Source organism: Hordeum vulgare, chromosome 5H (assembly GCF_904849725.1).
Source record: "Hordeum vulgare subsp. vulgare chromosome 5H, MorexV3_pseudomolecules_assembly, whole genome shotgun sequence".
In the NCBI taxonomy this organism is placed as follows: domain Eukaryota; kingdom Viridiplantae; phylum Streptophyta; class Magnoliopsida; order Poales; family Poaceae; genus Hordeum; species Hordeum vulgare.
This window is the reverse complement of record NC_058522.1, coordinates 489,964,958-489,982,170: the sequence shown is the minus strand read 5'-3', so window position 1 is coordinate 489,982,170 and position 17,213 is coordinate 489,964,958. Positions and strand designations below refer to the sequence as shown.

General features: G+C 45.2%; 1 protein-coding gene and 1 long non-coding RNA gene across 2 annotated transcripts; one reads left to right on the top strand and one right to left on the bottom strand.

Annotated features, from left to right (window-relative positions):
- Nucleotides 1-1,365: 1,365 nt before the first annotated feature.
- On the top strand, nucleotides 1,366-10,248 carry LOC123399825. Its single transcript, XR_006610439.1, has 2 exons — nucleotides 1,366-1,462; nucleotides 10,069-10,248. It is a non-coding gene; the product is annotated as an uncharacterized LOC123399825 (long non-coding RNA).
- A 1,009-nt stretch (nucleotides 10,249-11,257) lies between these two features.
- LOC123399824 (caffeoylshikimate esterase-like) lies at nucleotides 11,258-16,010 on the bottom strand. The gene is made up of 9 exons (XM_045094202.1): nucleotides 15,909-16,010; nucleotides 15,594-15,837; nucleotides 14,807-14,836; nucleotides 14,161-14,287; nucleotides 13,942-14,088; nucleotides 12,703-12,833; nucleotides 12,499-12,636; nucleotides 12,230-12,328; nucleotides 11,258-11,651 (listed from the first exon to the last, which is right to left on the bottom strand). The coding sequence occupies exons 2-9, from the start codon at nucleotides 15,816-15,818 to the stop codon at nucleotides 11,421-11,423; spliced, it is 1,128 nt and encodes a 375-aa protein (XP_044950137.1). The 5' UTR covers nucleotides 15,819-15,837; nucleotides 15,909-16,010; the 3' UTR covers nucleotides 11,258-11,420.
- Between the last annotated feature and the right edge of the window lie 1,203 nt (nucleotides 16,011-17,213).

Sequence of the window (17,213 nt, the reverse complement as noted above, 5' to 3'; positions counted from 1 at the left end):
GAAATATCATCACATTATATTATTTTTTAAATTTAAAAAATAATTTATCTCACAAACCAATAATTTAATTAGAGATCCGCTTCTACCGTCATGTTCGTCTCGACGAGACCTTTAAAATAAGATCCTATATTGACATGTTTTGATGAATTTTTTTTCATGCGTTACCGGTTGCCACAATTACATCATCATAGTTGTCATATTACACATGTACAGTTGTTATAAAAGTTATATATAGTTACAGAAACATTTTATATATTTTTAAAGCATTGCAGTGCCATGTGAAGCTACACAGTGGGCATTAAATTGGTACAGAAAATAGAAAATGCACAAGCACCATGTATCAAGTTTTTTAGTGGTTTATATTGTTGTTCATCAAGCTGACAACCAAGATGATTTAATTTGACAACTAAGTGAATAATAATGTGACAAGTAAGTGAGAGTAATCTGGCAAGTATTGACGATTTTTTTTTTATCAAAACATGTTAACATGGGATCTAGTTTTGAAGATCTCGTCGCGAGAAAGCTAACTGTGAAAACAGATCATCAATTGAGATAACGGTTTGGGAGATAAATCTTTTTGAAAATGCAAATCAAAAGAATATTTGGTGATGTCATACTTGTATATTCTCCATGCATGAAAGAAATAGATGAGAGGGAGCTGCCGCATCGGAAGACAAATATGCGGCGCCGCTGTGTAGTTGGATCCGACAAACATTGTTGGTTTCCGAATTCAATAGTACTGATAACTTTCACGGTTAAGGTGTAAACTGTCGGCGGAAGAGAAGAGGGAACAAAAGCCTGACTCGTTTTGCAGCCACATCAAATAGCCCTGTTTTTTTAAGGCGCGGTACAGTTCCCCTCTCTCGTGTCGCTCCCCCACGAGCGCACAGGAGCAACCCTAACTACCGCCGCCGCCCACCCTCACTACCCACATGCCCCTCCTCGCCGTCGTCGGTGTGCGTCGTCGGGCAAAGCTCGCGAGGCATCGGCGGCGGCGGGATCTTTCCTACCCTCTTGCGATGCGCTCGAGCGGCGCGGGGCAGCTCGGCTAAGCGAAGGATCGGAGCTCGGCGTAGTGCCGTCAGTCTCGCGACGTCTAGGGCGTGACGCGGTCGCGTGGGGGCTTGTCGGAGGCACACACGATGCGTGGTGGCCACGGATCTGGCGCGGTGTTGCGGAGCTCGGCGCGCCGTCGTCGGGCTCGCGGCGACTAGGGCGCGACGCGGTCGCGCGGGAGCTTGTCGGAGGTGCGCATGGTGCATGATGGCCACGGATCTGGCGCGGTGCTACGGATCTGGCGCGGTGACCATGGATGCGGGGGTATGTTGCTCTGGCTAGAGTGCCGGCTAGGGTCGGCGAGGCGGTGCAGGGTGGCGCCGGGCGCGGCGCGGAGGCCTTTCGTGCAGCGCGGATCTGCTGAAGGGAGTGGGCGCGGGGGGCCCGGTGCGCTCGATGCGCGGTGGTAGTGTTGGAAATATGCCCTAGAGGCAATAATAAATTAGTTATTATTATATTTCTTAGTTCATGATAATCGTTTATTATCCATGCTATAATTGTATTGATTGGAAACACAATACTTGTGTGGATACATAGACAAAACACTGTCCCTAGTAAGCCTCTAGTTGACTAGCTCGTTGATCAAAGATGGTCAAGGTTTCCTGGCCATAGGCAAGTGTTGTCACTTGATAACGGGATCACATCATTAGGAGAATCATGTGATGGACTAGACCCAAACTAATAGACGTAGCATGTTGATCGTGTCATTTTGTTGCTACTGTTTTCTGCGTGTCAAGTATTTGTTCCTATGACCATGAGATCATATAACTCACGGACACCGGAGGAACGCTTTGTGTGTATCAAACGTCGCAACGTAACTGGGTGACTATAAAGATGCTCTACAGGTATCTCCGAAGGTGTTCGTTGAGTTAGTATAGATCGAGACTGGGATTTGTCACTCCGTGTGACGGAGAGGTATCTCGGGGCCCACTCGGTAATACAACATCACACACAAGCCTTGCAAGCAATGTGACTTAGTGTAAGTTGCGGGATCTTGTATTACGGAACGAGTAAAGAGACTTGCCGGTAAACGAGATTGAAATAGGTATGCGGATACTGACGATCGAATCTCGGGCAAGTAACATACCGAAGGACAAAGGGAATGACATACGGGATTATATGAATCCTTGGCACTGAGGTTCAAACGATAAGATCTTCGTAGAATATGTAGGATCCAATATGGGCATCCAGGTCCCGCTATTGGATATTGACCGAGGAGTCTCTCGGGTCATGTCTACATAGTTCTCGAACCCGCAGGGTCTGCACACTTAAGGTTCGACGTTGTTTTATGCGTATTTGAGTTATATGGTTGGTTACCGAATGTTGTTCGGAGTCCCGGATGAGATCACGGATGTCACGAGGGTTTCCGGAATGGTCCGGAAACGAAGATTGATATATAGGATGACCTCATTTGGTTACCGGAAGGTTTTCGTGCATTACCGGAAAAGTTTCGGGCTCATCGGTAGTGTACCGGGAGTGCCGGGAGGGGTGTCGGGGACCATCGGGAGGGGTGTCACGCCCCAAGGGGTCTCATGGGCTATGGGAAGAGATAAACCAGCCCCTAGTGGGCTGGAATAAGTTCCCACTAAGGCCCATAAGGTTTGAGAAGGAAAAAACACAAGGTGGAAAGAGTTTCCAAGTGGGAAGGTGGAATCCTACTCCAAGTAGGATTGGAGTAGGACTCCTCCACCTCCAATTTCGGCCAAACCTTTAGGTTTTGAGGCTGCCTCCTCCCCTCCCTCCCACCTATATATACGGAGGTTTTAGGGCTGATTTGAGACGACTTTTCCACGGCAGCCCGACCACATACCTCCACGGTTTTTCCTCTAGATCGCGTTTCTGCGGAGCTCGGGCGGAGCCCTGCTGAGACAAGGTCATCACCAACCTCCGGAGCGCCGTCACGCTGCCGGAGAACTCTTCTACCTCTCCGTCTCTCTTGCTGGATCAAGAAGGCCGAGATCATCGTCGAGCTGTACGTGTGCTGAACGCGGAGGTGCCGTCCGTTCGGTACTAGATCGTGGGACTGATCGCGGGATTGTTCGCGGGGCGGATCGAGGGACGTGAGGACGTTCCACTACATCAACCGCGTTCACTAACGCTTCTGCTGTACGACCTACAAGGGTACGTAGATCACTCATCCCCTCTCGTAGATGGACATCACCATGATAGGTCTTCGTGCGCGTAGGAAATTTTTGTTTCCCATGCGACGTTCCCCAACAGTGGCATCATGAGCTAGGTTCATGCGTAGATGTCTTCTCGAGTAGAACACAAAAGTTTTTGTGGGCGGTGATGTGCGTTTTGCTGCCCTCCTTAGTCTTTTCTTGATTCCGCGGTATTGTTGGATTGAAGCGGCTTGGACCGACATTACTCGTACGCTTACGAGAGACTGGTTTCATCGTTACGAGTAACCCCCTTTGCTCAAAGATGACTGGCGAGTGTCGGTTTCTCCAACTTTAGTTGAATCGGATTTGACCGAGGAGGTCCTTGGATGAGGTTAAATAGCAAATCATATATCTCCGTTGTGGTGTTTGCGTAAGTAAGATGCGATCCTACTAGATACCCATGGTCACCACGTAAAACATGCAACAACAAAATTAGAGGACGTCTAACTTGTTTTTGCAGGGTATGCTTGTGATGTGATATGGCCAATGATGTGATGTGATATATTGGATGTATGAGATGATCATGTTGTAATAGAAATATCGACTTGCACGTCGATGGTACGGCAACCGGCAGGAGCCATAGGGTTGTCTTTATACTAACGTTTGTGCTTGCAGATGCGTTTACTATTTTGCTAGGATGTAGCTTTAGTAGTAATAGCATGAGTAGCACGACAACCCCGATGGCAACACGTTGATGGATGATCATGGTGTGGCGCCGGTGACAAGAAGATCGTGCCGGTGCTTTGGTGATGGAGATCAAGAAGCACGTGATGATGGCCATATCATGTCACTTATGAATTGCATATGATGTTAATCCTTTTATGCACCTTATTTTGCTTAGAACGACGGTAGCATTATGAGGTGATCTCTCACTAAAATTTCAAGACGAAATTGTGTTCTCCCCGACTGTGCACCGTTGCTACAGTTCGTCGTTTCGAGACACCACGTGATGATCGGGTGTGATAGACTCAACGTTCACATACAACGGGTGCAAAACAGTTGCGCACGCGGAACACTCGGGTTAAGCTTGACGAGCCTAGCATGTGCAGACATGGCCTCGGAACACATGAGACCGAAAGGTCGAGCATGAATCGTATAGTTGATATGATTAGCATAAAGATGCTTACCACTGAAACTATTCTCGACTCACGTGATGATCGGACTTGAGATAGTGGATTTGGATCATGTACCACTCAAATGACTAGAGAGATGTACTTTTTGAGTGGGAGTTCTTAAGTAATATGATTAATTGAACTAATTGTCATGAACATAGTCTAATGGTCTTTGCGAATTACGATGTAGCTTGCGCTATAGCTCTACTGTTTTTATATGTTCCTAGAGAAAATTTAGTTGAAAATTGATAGTAGCAAAACTTTGCAGACTGAGTCTGTAAAACCGAGGATTGTCCTCATTGCTGCGCAGAAGGATTATGTCCTTAATGCACCACTCGGTGTGCTGCACCTCGAGCGTCGTCTGTGGATGCTATGAACATCAGACATACACTTTTCTGATAACTACACGATAGTTCAGTACAAAATACTTAATGGCTTAGAAGCAAGGCGCCGAAAACGTTATAAAAACGTCACGGAACATAAGTGATGTTCTAAAGAGATGAAATTGTGATTTCATGCTTGTGCCCTTGTTAAGAGGTACGAGACCTCCAACAAGATTCTTTGTCCACAAAGTAAAGGAGAAAAGCTCAATCGTTGAGCGTGTGCTCAGATTGTCTGAGTACGACAATCACTTGAATCAAGTGGGAGTTAATCTTCCAGATGAGATGGTGATGGTTCTCCAAAGTCACTGCCACCAAGCTGTGAGAGCTTCGTGATGAACTATAACATATCAAGGATAGATACAATGATCCTTGAGCGATTCGCGATGTTTGACACTGCGAAAGTAGAAATCAAGAAGGAGCATCAATAGTTGATGGTTTGTAAAACCACTAAGTTCCAAGAAAGGCAAGGGCTAGAAGGGATACTTCATGAAACGGCAAAACAGTTGCTGCACTAATGAAGAGACCCAAGATTAAACCCAAACCCGAGACTAAGTGCTTCTGTAATGAGGGGAACAGTCACTGAGGCGGAGCAACTCTAGATACTTGGTAGATAAGAAAGTTGGCAAAAGTCGAAAGAAGTATATTTTATATACATGATGTTGATGTGTACTTTACTAGTACTCCTAGTAGCATGAGGGTATTGGATACCGGTTCGGTTGCTAAGTGATTAGTAACACGAAATGAAAGCTACGGCATAAACGGAGACTAGCTAAAGGCGAGGTGACAATACGTGTTGGAAGTGTTTCCAAGGTTGATATGATCAAACGTCGCACGCTCCCTCTACCATCGGGATTGGTGTTAAACCTAACTAATTGTTATTTGGTGCTTGCGTTAAGCATGAACATGATTGGATCGTGTTTATTGCAATACGATTATTCATTTAAAGAGAATAATGGTTACTCTATTTTCTTGAATATTCACCTTCAATGGTTTATTGAATCTCGATCGTAGTGTTACACATGTTCATAATATTGGTGCCAAAAGATACGAGTTAATGATGATAGTACCACTTACTTGTGACACTGCTGCTTGAGTCATGTTAGTATAAATTGCATGAAGAGGCTCCATGCTGATGGATCTTTGTACTCACCTGATTTCGAATCACTAGTGACATCCAAATCATACCACATGAGCAAGGCCTTGTTTTCATTGAGATGAAACAAGATAGTAACTTGTTGGAAGTGATACATTTTGATGTATGCAGTCCAATGGGTGCTGAGGCACGCAGTGGATATCATTGTGTTCTTACTTCAATGATGATTTGAGTAGATACTAGAGTATTTACTTAATGAATCACAAGTCTGAAATATTGAAAAGTTCAATTCTGTTTCGGAGTAAAGTTCGTCGTAACAAGAGGATAAACTGTCTACGATATGATCATAGAAATGAATATCTGAGTTACGAGTTTTGGTACGCAGTTAAGACAATGTGGAAATTGTTTCGCAGTTCATGCCACCTGGAACATCATAGTGTGATGATGTGTCTGAAAATCATAGCCATGCACTATTTGGTATGGTGCATGCTATGATGTCTCTTATCGAATTACCACTATCGTTTATGGGTTATGCATTAGAGACAACCGCACTCACTTTAAATAGGGCACCGCGTATTTCCGTCGAGATGACACAGTATAGACTGAGGTTTAGAGAAATCTAAACTGTCGTTTCTTGAAAGTTTGGGGCTTCGACACTTATGTGAAAAAGTTTCAGTCAGATAAGCTCGAACCCAAAGCGGATAAATGCATCTTCATAGGATGTCCAAAACAGTTGGGTACATCTCCTATCTCAGATCCGAAAGCAAAGTGTTTGTTTCTAGAATCGGATCCTTTCTCGAGGAAAGGTTTCTCTCGAAAGAATTGAGTGGGAGGGTGGTAGAACTTGATGAGGTTATTGAACCATCACTTCAACCAGTGTGTAGCAGGGCACAGGAAGTTGTTCCTGTGGCGCCTACACCAATTGAAGTGGAAGCTGATGACGGTGATCATCAAGCATCGGATCAAGTTACTACAAGCCTCGTAGGTCGACAAGGTCGCATACTACTTCAGAGTGGTACGGTAACCCTGTCTTGGAGGTCATGTTGTTGAGCAACAGTGAACCTACGAGTTATGGAGAAAGCGATGGTGGGCCCGGATTCCGACAAATGGCTGGAAGCCATGAAATCCGAGAGAGGATCCATGTATGAAAACAAAGTATAGACTTTGGAAGAACTACTTGATGGTCATAAGACTATCGAGTAAAGATGGATCTTTAAAAGAAGACAGACGATGATGGTGATAAGTCACTATTAAGAAAAGCTCGACTTGTCGCAAAGATGTTTTCGACAAGATCAAACAGTTGACTATGATGAGACTTTCTCACTCGTAGTGATGCTAAAAGTCTGTTAGAATTATGTTAGTTGTTGATGCATTATTTATGAAATATTGCACGTAGGATGTCAAAACATTGTTTTCTCGATGGTTTACTTGAGCAAACATTGTATGTGATACAACCAGAAGGTTTTGTCGATCCTAAAGATACTAGCAAGTATGCAAGCTCCAGTGATCCTTCAATGGACTGGTGCAAGCATCTCGGAGTTGGAATATATATACTTTGATGAGATGATCAAAGATTTTGGGTTTGTACAAGGTTTATGAGAAACTTGTATTTCCAAAGAAGTGAGTGGGAGCACTGTAGAATTTCTGATAGGTATATGTGGTTGACATATTATGGATCAGAAGTAATGTAGAATTTCTGTAAAGCATACAAGGTTGTTTGAAAGAAGTTTTCAAAGGAGTACCTGGATTACGCTACTTGAACGTTGAGCATCAAAGATCTATGGAGATAGATCGAAAGCGCTTAATAAGAGTTTCAACAAGATGCATGCCTTGACAAGTTTTTGAAAGAGTTCAAAAGAGATCAACAAAGAAGGAGTTCTTGGTTGCGTTGTGAGGTGTGAATTTGAGTAAGACTCAAAACCAGACCACGGCAGAATAAAGAGAATAGACGAAGGTCGTCTTCTATGCCTTAGCCGTAGAATCTAAAGTATGACATGCTGTGTACCGCACCTGATGTGTGCCTTGACTCAAAGTATCTTGAGAGGTACAGAGAGTGATCCATGATTGAATCACTAGCAGCGGTCAAAATTTATCCTTAGTAACAAATGGACTAAGGAATTTTTTCTCGATTATGGAGGTGGTTAAAGAGTTCATCGTAAAGGGTTACGTCGATGCAAGCTTTGACACTAATCCGAATAACTATGAGTAGTGAAACGGATTCGTATAGTAGAGTAGATATTTGGAGTATTTCCGAATAGCACGTAGTAGCAGCATCTATAAGATGACATAAAGATTTGTAAAGAACGCACGGATCTGAAAGTTTCAGAACCGTTGACTAAAACCTCTCTCACGAGCAAGACGTGATCAGACCCCATAACTATATGGGTGTTGGATTCGTTGGAATCACATGGTGATGTGAACTAGATTATTGACTCTAGTGCAAGTGGGAGACTGTTGGAAATATGCCCTAGAGGCAATAATAAATTAGTTATTATTATATTTCTTAGTTCATGATAATCGTTTATTATCCATGCTATAATTGTATTGATTGGAAACACAATACTTGTGTGGATACATAGACAAAACACTGTCCCTAGTAAGCCTCTAGTTGACTAGCTCGTTGATCAAAGATGGTCAAGGTTTCCTGGCCATAGGCAAGTGTTGTCACTTGATAACGGGATCACATCATTAGGAGAATCATGTGATGGACTAGACCCAAACTAATAGACGTAGCATGTTGATCGTGTCATTTTGTTGCTACTGTTTTCTGCGTGTCAAGTATTTGTTCCTATGACCATGAGATCATATAACTCACGGACACCGGAGGAACGCTTTGTGTGTATCAAACGTCGCAACGTAACTGGGTGACTATAAAGATGCTCTACAGGTATCTCCGAAGGTGTTCGTTGAGTTAGTATAGATCGAGACTGGGATTTGTCACTCCGTGTGACGGAGAGGTATCTCGGGGCCCACTCGGTAATACAACATCACACACAAGCCTTGCAAGCAATGTGACTTAGTGTAAGTTGCGGGATCTTGTATTACGGAACGAGTAAAGAGACTTGCCGGTAAACGAGATTGAAATAGGTATGCGGATACTGACGATCGAATCTCGGGCAAGTAACATACCGAAGGACAAAGGGAATGACATACGGGATTATATGAATCCTTGGCACTGAGGTTCAAACGATAAGATCTTCGTAGAATATGTAGGATCCAATATGGGCATCCAGGTCCCGCTATTGGATATTGACCGAGGAGTCTCTCGGGTCATGTCTACATAGTTCTCGAACCCGCAGGGTCTGCACACTTAAGGTTCGACGTTGTTTTATGCGTATTTGAGTTATATGGTTGGTTACCGAATGTTGTTCGGAGTCCCGGATGAGATCACGGATGTCACGAGGGTTTCCGGAATGGTCCGGAAACGAAGATTGATATATAGGATGACCTCATTTGGTTACCGGAAGGTTTTCGTGCATTACCGGAAAAGTTTCGGGCTCATCGGTAGTGTACCGGGAGTGCCGGGAGGGGTGTCGGGGACCATCGGGAGGGGTGTCACGCCCCAAGGGGTCTCATGGGCTATGGGAAGAGATAAACCAGCCCCTAGTGGGCTGGAATAAGTTCCCACTAAGGCCCATAAGGTTTGAGAAGGAAAAAACACAAGGTGGAAAGAGTTTCCAAGTGGGAAGGTGGAATCCTACTCCAAGTAGGATTGGAGTAGGACTCCTCCACCTCCAATTTCGGCCAAACCTTTAGGTTTTGAGGCTGCCTCCTCCCCTCCCTCCCACCTATATATACGGAGGTTTTAGGGCTGATTTGAGACGACTTTTCCACGGCAGCCCGACCACATACCTCCACGGTTTTTCCTCTAGATCGCGTTTCTGCGGAGCTCGGGCGGAGCCCTGCTGAGACAAGGTCATCACCAACCTCCGGAGCGCCGTCACGCTGCCGGAGAACTCTTCTACCTCTCCGTCTCTCTTGCTGGATCAAGAAGGCCGAGATCATCGTCGAGCTGTACGTGTGCTGAACGCGGAGGTGCCGTCCGTTCGGTACTAGATCGTGGGACTGATCGCGGGATTGTTCGCGGGGCGGATCGAGGGACGTGAGGACGTTCCACTACATCAACCGCGTTCACTAACGCTTCTGCTGTACGACCTACAAGGGTACGTAGATCACTCATCCCCTCTCGTAGATGGACATCACCATGATAGGTCTTCGTGCGCGTAGGAAATTTTTGTTTCCCATGCGACGTTCCCCAACAGGTAGGTGGAGCCGGTGGACGTCGACCATAGAGATTGTGTGTTGTGGAGTGCTTCAGATCTGTTCGGATTCGGATGTGTGGTGGAGCTCCGGGTGAAAGCCCGGGCCCGACTTTTGGTCGGTGCCGGCAACGGCGGCGCTGGCGTTGTTCCCCTTCTTGAAGGCGTTGCCGTGGATCTTCATTGCACGACTCCCCAAGAGAAATCTCTAGCTTCGGATGGTCGAAGCGGGCGATGGCGGTGGCTACGTAATTTCCTTCTTTGAGGCATCGCCTTGGAGAGTCAGCATGCTGCAGTTTGCACAGATCTCTTCGTCGTCGGGAACAGTGGACGTCGGGGCGGCGGCTCCGGATGGTTCATGTTTGTGCGTCGAGATGGCGATCTTGGAAACAATGTGAGTGGCAGCTCTATGAGATGGGGCTCTATCTCGACATTGATTGGGTGGCATCCTTGTCCCGCTTGGGCAGTAGGGGTGTCGGCTCGGTCGATGCGCCCCAGAAGGGGCGGTCTGACTTCACCTCGGGGCGGCGGCTCCGGATGTGGTGCGACGTTTGTGGTATGCGAGTGATTGCCCTGAGGAGCGTGGGAGGCAACTGAGTTGTGCGACATTGCTGCTTGAGGGGAGCGATGGTATGTGAGGGCGGCGGCCCCGAAAGGCGGTGCCGGTTGTTTGCGCTGGGCACGACATAGCGGTGGATGTCGGGGCGGCGGCCCCAAGAATATCACTATGGCGTCCAGACTTATGTGACAACGTTGATGGCGGGAGCGAGGTCGGCGACACGGTAATGGTTGCGGTAGTCGGCTTTTCTCATGTGTGTCCACGATATTGCCTCGGATTGTTTGTTGTTGTAGAGTCGAAGCTGCGACGACGGGACCCTATGGGGTACGATGACTCGCTGTAGGTAACCCGTTTGGCAATCTTCCATGGTGCCTAATTTTGTTCTTCAAAGTTCTCCATCAGAGTCGGAGCTGCGTTGTCCTGACCACAGTTTAACATGTCGTTGTTTGGGGTGGGTTTTGCCCTGATCGTTTCAGTCTATGAAAATAGGCTTGGTCCTTGTTGTTTTGATTTTTGCCTGACTTTTGGTAATTAACTGGTCAATTTTCTTCTACTTAATTAATAAATGAGGCAATTTTTATCTCCGTTTCAAAAAGAAAAGAAAAAAAAAGAGACCCGTTTTGGGCAAAACAATGACGAACCAAGCACGGCCTTTTGCGCATCACACCAAAGATGATGAATGCTATACATATTCACAATCAGCAGGACATAAGTATATGTATCAAGCGTAAATCCCAAAATGGAATTCCCAGCCATGAACTGGCTCGACAAATGACAAAAAAGGTATCTGTGCAGCTCACGACGACGGTATTTCCTTTGCGGAATGCTGATCCAGCCAAGAGATTATGTCGTCGAGAACTTTGAAGATCCCCTCGTCCGGTTCACCTTCCAAGATGGCATGGTATGCGTCTTTGTAAAGGCACAGCATCTTGTCCGATGTCTTCGCTTTTTCATAGAGGTCTTTGCTCACGCCTGGATCGGTGACCAAATCAGCATCGCCATGCAGAATGATTATGGGCAGGGAAACCTAGATGGGAAAATGAGGCAGAGCTTAAGCATCACAGAACAGAAGCAGTACAGTAATAGAACAGGAATGAAGGCCAATGGCAGTGCTACAGCTTAATATAACTCACATATAGAGGAAACAAATGAGATACAAATGGCCTCCTCGAGAACGGGATAGATTTTTTTTTTTCGGGAAACAGGAGAGCTCATTAAGTTGTACTGTATCAAGGACAAACATTTGGATAAAACAGTAGGAACATGGAATGCCTGCCTTGCTTGGTAATGACCGAACCCAAACTAGGTTCCTTGACCCCCCAGTGAATATCGTCACCCCTCAGATTAAAAAAAATCAACCCAATCCACAGTTTATAACTTCTTATCCTCATTGGAGTAAACTGGCTTGCCTATATTCTTCACTAAGCCAGGAGGCAACATGGCATGCGCAAAGAATCAATGCAAATTCACGCATGTTAAGAGTTTGAACAAAAGAAATTATGAGTGCTATTGATGTCAGAATGAGTAACGTCGTAAGCAGCTGTACAAATCTTAGATGACGCTTATAAAAAAACTAATCAGAGCAAAGCAAATTAAACCACATACTTCGTCTAGGCGACTTTCTATCTCTTGTGTGGTCCTCAACATCTCCAAAGCTGTTCGAAGACGTGGTTTATCCTTGTAGGCAATCACATTGTAAGAGCACTGCATTAAGCACTGAATTAATATAAACTGCATTTCCACTGGGCATAACGTGCGAGTAGCTATAACTGAATAAGAAGATCTCAATGAAATAATCTCTGCATTAACCATGAATGTGCAAATAAAGAATACAAATATTGGTCGAAGAGAAGTCAGCAGTGAGAGGTATTGACCTGCTCTTGTTTTTCTTTCTCTTTGAATGCCAATTCTGCTAAGTCCTTATTTGGAACAAGCTTCTCTTTTGGAAGGAGTTTAGCCAAGAAAATCAGAACTTGCTGAACAGGCCAAGCTGGGACCACGTCATCTGAAATCTATTAAAGCAAGTTTGTGAATATCACGCAATAAAATCACCTTGAATTTATTTTTTAAACAATCACCTTGCACATAGGTGCAACTAGAATTGCACCATTCCATTCTTTTGGTTGCTTAAAGTGAATCTTCAATGCAACTGCTCCACCCATAGATTGGCCAAACAGAAAGCTTGGAAGTTCTCTGTATTCAGGATTACCTGCCAACATATAAAGGGCACTTCTATAGTGAAAGAAGTATGTTTACACTACATGGAGTGGCTTACAGCAAACATTGCGAATGAATATGGCCAGACATAAACTCAGTTCAGAATGATAAAAGAAAATGTATTGCAACGAAAGAGAAGATCATTTCTGATATATAGAATGATAAAACATCGTAGGCCAATTCAATCATTGTGACAAAGAAGATCCACTTCTGTCAGCCTCTCAGCAGTTTGGTAATGTGGAGGTTATATACTACTCCCTCCGTCTGGAATTAGTTGACGCTCAAACGGATGTATCTAGCACATCAACTAATTCCGGACGTAGGAAGTACGTAACAATCTATTACCAAGCTTACCCAAAGCAATTTTCACCTACTACCGTTATCAAAAGTAATCGCATGCATTGATGCAGGTATTTCATTAACTCTCATATGGAAATATTTACAATCAATTTCAGGTATTGCAAGTAACCCTCAATAGTATCACATTGTTAGTGCTAGACTGCTAGTGTTCATCCCCACCTCTAGTACAAACTCATATTAGTTTGGCTATTTAGTTTCATTAGAAATGTCACTATCAAATACTTAAAAGATAGTGGTGTAAAGAGCTACGGGAGGAAAAAAAATCCCAAAGTGAAGTATGAACAAATAGAGAGTTAATTCTTTCCTTGTTCTTGTGCATAAAGCTTAAGCATTACACATATCAGACTGAAGAGAGTAAAATCATTTCTTTAGCCTCATTTTGCAAAACCAAAGCAATGTCCTATAGCAGGAGTGAAAATATCACAACTTCTATTAATTTCTAAAACCCCTAATATTAAATAAAGATGAAAAAAGAAAGTAAATAAAACTAGCAGTAGCTTGACCAAAAGCTTCAACTATGCCAATATGCATTGTGGTTAGCAAACATGTCGCTTACTTGTGCAGAAAGCAAGTTACTCATCTTGGTGAAAATAAATTCAATGCACATAATAATTTTAACCAGAATGGTAAGCCATATCACTGTGGTTGAGAAACAAATTGCACTTTCCAACTGTTCCCCAAAAACTCGTATATGGAAAAGGACAGCATTAAAACTCAGCAATAATATAATTACGGAATACCTTTGATCTTAGCAAAATGTTCGGCTACATCGTCAACAAGCGTATCAAAACTTGGAATGTATCCATGAAGTCCTTCGGAAAGACCAAAACCAGGGTAGTCCAATGCAAATACTCCATATCCGGCTGAAGCAATCTTCCTAGCAATCCCTGCAACAACAATGAACTTAGGAAATGTAGTAAAAAGGAAGCGTCAAAGTAAATTGAATATTATTACTATACCATCAAGGAAAAATGTACAAGTGTCTCCATAACCATGGCATAGACAAACAATTGCTTTCATACGATGGTTTTCCGGAAACCAACATTTTGAGAATATCTCCACACCTCTGGAGTTCCGCTCATATGACTGTCGAAGAGGAAGAAAATGTCACATTGTAAAGTATCAAATGAAAGGAGTACCGATGAGCAAAGTATCGAATGGCACGTCATGGCTTAGGAGTTAAAAGTAGCAATGAGCAAACTAACGTTGTTGGCATACCACCTTCGAATGTCTATCCAACTTTGTTTTAAGTTTCATCCCTCACAACAGAATGTCTCTATCAACTAATTGGAGGAAGTAGTGGGCCTTAAATTGGGTTCGACGTTGCATTGGCTAATACCTTTTTAACAGAGAATTATACAACATGGTACTGAAAATTCTGATCATTTTCACAAATATACTTAACAAAATAGATCATTGATGCCTGCTGTAGTGTTGTCTTATGTAGAACGTAATATCTCAGATCTCTCTATTCAATTCAAAGCAGAACACATACTAATGCAAATACGGATCAACTATATCAAATTAATGTATTGTAGCAGTCAAGTGAGGGGTCTAATTATTATGACAGAAACTGTACATTGCAGCTACACTACAAAATAGTACCTCTTTTGTTCCAATGTCACTGTATTGTGCCTGCAGCATAGAGAAAATGCAAGTAAGAGATGTCATCCATGTCATGACATAACATCAAAGGCATAGTTAGCTTTAATATAAGTATCAGAAGTTCAGAACTAAGAACAGACAAAAAGGTGAATGTGAAAACCCAAGGGGTACACTTGTTTGGGAATATTTAATTACATATTTGAATTTTACTATGTTTGTGGATTACTGGATTTCACCAGGAAAAGAGTTGTAAGGCGTGTTCATTGGAGAAGACATAAAAGCTACTAGTAAATAAGTTCATTGAAAAAGACCTAAAGGCTAGTAAACATGCTACCACACTAACTAAATGAGCAAGTTCTTCCCATAAATAGTGATCCACATGCACAATCGTTCGTCTCTCATACGTTCCTTTTGGTCAAAGACCAAGTGTGTATAACCCAAATGATGATCCTAAACTAGCCTTGCAACTCCAGGAATGCAGAACTCAGTAGTATGTTTGGACCATCCTATTCAACCAGAACTAGGACTGTGACAGCGATAATAAGGACCCAAAATGGCTGTAGGCATATGGCATGGAGCAATCAGAAAGCTTCTCATGGAAACATTGACCAAGTAGTGTGTGCCATTTCGATGCAGCTACAAGCTCTAGACCATCCCCATTCCTCAAACAGACCCTCCCAGAACATATATATATGTCTCAATTTAAACTCTATACAAGCACAGGGAAATCGAAATCATCCAGGCCACATGAAAGACATCGATGGCACTGAGAGTTGATAAGCCGGACCTTGAAGAGGCAGTGGTCGATGCTGAGCTGCACGTCCTTGAAGGCCTCGCGCACGCGGCGGCGCTCGGGGGCCTGGTCCAGGCACGCGCGCAGCACCATCCGCTCCAGCGCCGGGTCGACCCCCTCCCACCTCCTCGGCGGCGGCGGCGGCGGCGCCGCGGCCGCGGGCACGGCCGCCATCCCCGTCGCAGCCACCGCCGACACCTTGGCGTTCACGTGTGGCATGGTGGGGGTTCAGCTCGCGCTTGAGCCCCCAAAAACCAGAGCAAATCCACGGAAAAACAGAGCCAACTGGAACGGATTGCTTCGGATTACGTGTGGAGTTCGGGGCGCGGCGACTGCAGGAGCTCAGATGGACGGATCTCCACTTCACCGGCGGCCGTCGAGCGGGATGAGGCCCACGCTTGACTCGTGCCGCCGCGGGCGGCGGGGGCAGGCCGGCGAGGAGGAGGCGGCGGCGGCGGGGGGTTGGTGTGATCCGCTTCGGGGAGGAAGGGCCGTGGCTATGACGCCATTTATTATTGCGGGAGAAGATAGTAGTGCCCTGCGCCTGTACGCATCCGACTTCTTCTCTTTTCTCGCTTCCAATTATATAATAACACGGTCTCAGATTGAGTTGCGTGATTGGGACCCGCGAGGGCTCATCTCGTGGCCACGAAAAGGATAATCTATATCTATATCTATATTTATCTATACCTTATTTCTATACACCTAATAATAAAGAGGCTATTGCTTCCGTCGGAAAACCCACTGCATCACTTTTATAAAAAAGCCCCTGTAATTTTTGTTATTCAACCCGTGCTTCATCATTTATCTGCAATGCAAAAGGAAAAAACGATTCGCTGCAAAAATTATACCCGTACACATTCCCTCCTCCCGTCGATCCTGGGCCACCATGTCCTGCGCCCAGGCCGCCGCCACACCACTCGCCGCCGTGGCCGACCTCAACCGCCACCGCTGCCGATCTCAACCCACCCACCTCCGCGGCCGTACCTCTCCCCGCTCACTGCCCCCGTTGCGGCGCTCGAGCGCATCGCGTCGACCCTGGTCCACCCTGGCGTGTGCCCAGGACGCTGCCATACCACTCGCCGCCGCGGCCGACCTCAACCACCACTGTTGTCGATCTCAACCCACCCGCCTCCACGGCCGTACCTCTGCCCGCTTGCTGCCCCCGTTTCGACGCTCGAGCACAGCTTCTGGATCAAATCAACGTGACAGCTACAGTGATTGGGGATGATGCGTCTGCTCGATGCAGAACGGCGGCGGCGCGGCGGAGCGACGTACTTGCAGGTGGAGGCGGGCCTCCATGGCTCACATGGGGGAACTCCGAGGTTATGGCACGGCAACGACGACTCCTTATGACCTGATAGAGGCGCCTAACCCTTGCTCCCCTCATCGTATCCCCTCCTCCAGCAGGAACTCATCATCTGGTGAGATCCCCTCCCCATGCCTCCAACCGTGTGCCCAGCACCGACAAGAAATTTTGTTTTGTGGGGATTTGTTTGCTGATGAATGAATGTATTGAATGTAAGATTGTATTATTATAGAGACAGAGAATGGAACACCACCTTCAGTTTGTCATCTAATCCCACATTCTCTACCCATGAGTGAAATAAGATA

Coding starts and splice junctions, on each gene's coding strand:
- LOC123399824 (XM_045094202.1), bottom strand. CDS start 15,818: ATGCCACACGTGAACGCCAAGGTGTCGGCGGTGGCTGCGACGGGGATG. Junction 14,089..14,160: donor TTGTACATTTTTCCTTGATG/GTATAGTAATAA, acceptor TTGTTGTTGCAG/GGATTGCTAGGAAGATTGCT. Junction 12,329..12,498: donor AGAAAGAAAAACAAGAGCAG/GTCAATACCTCT, acceptor TGCTTAATGCAG/TGCTCTTACAATGTGATTGC.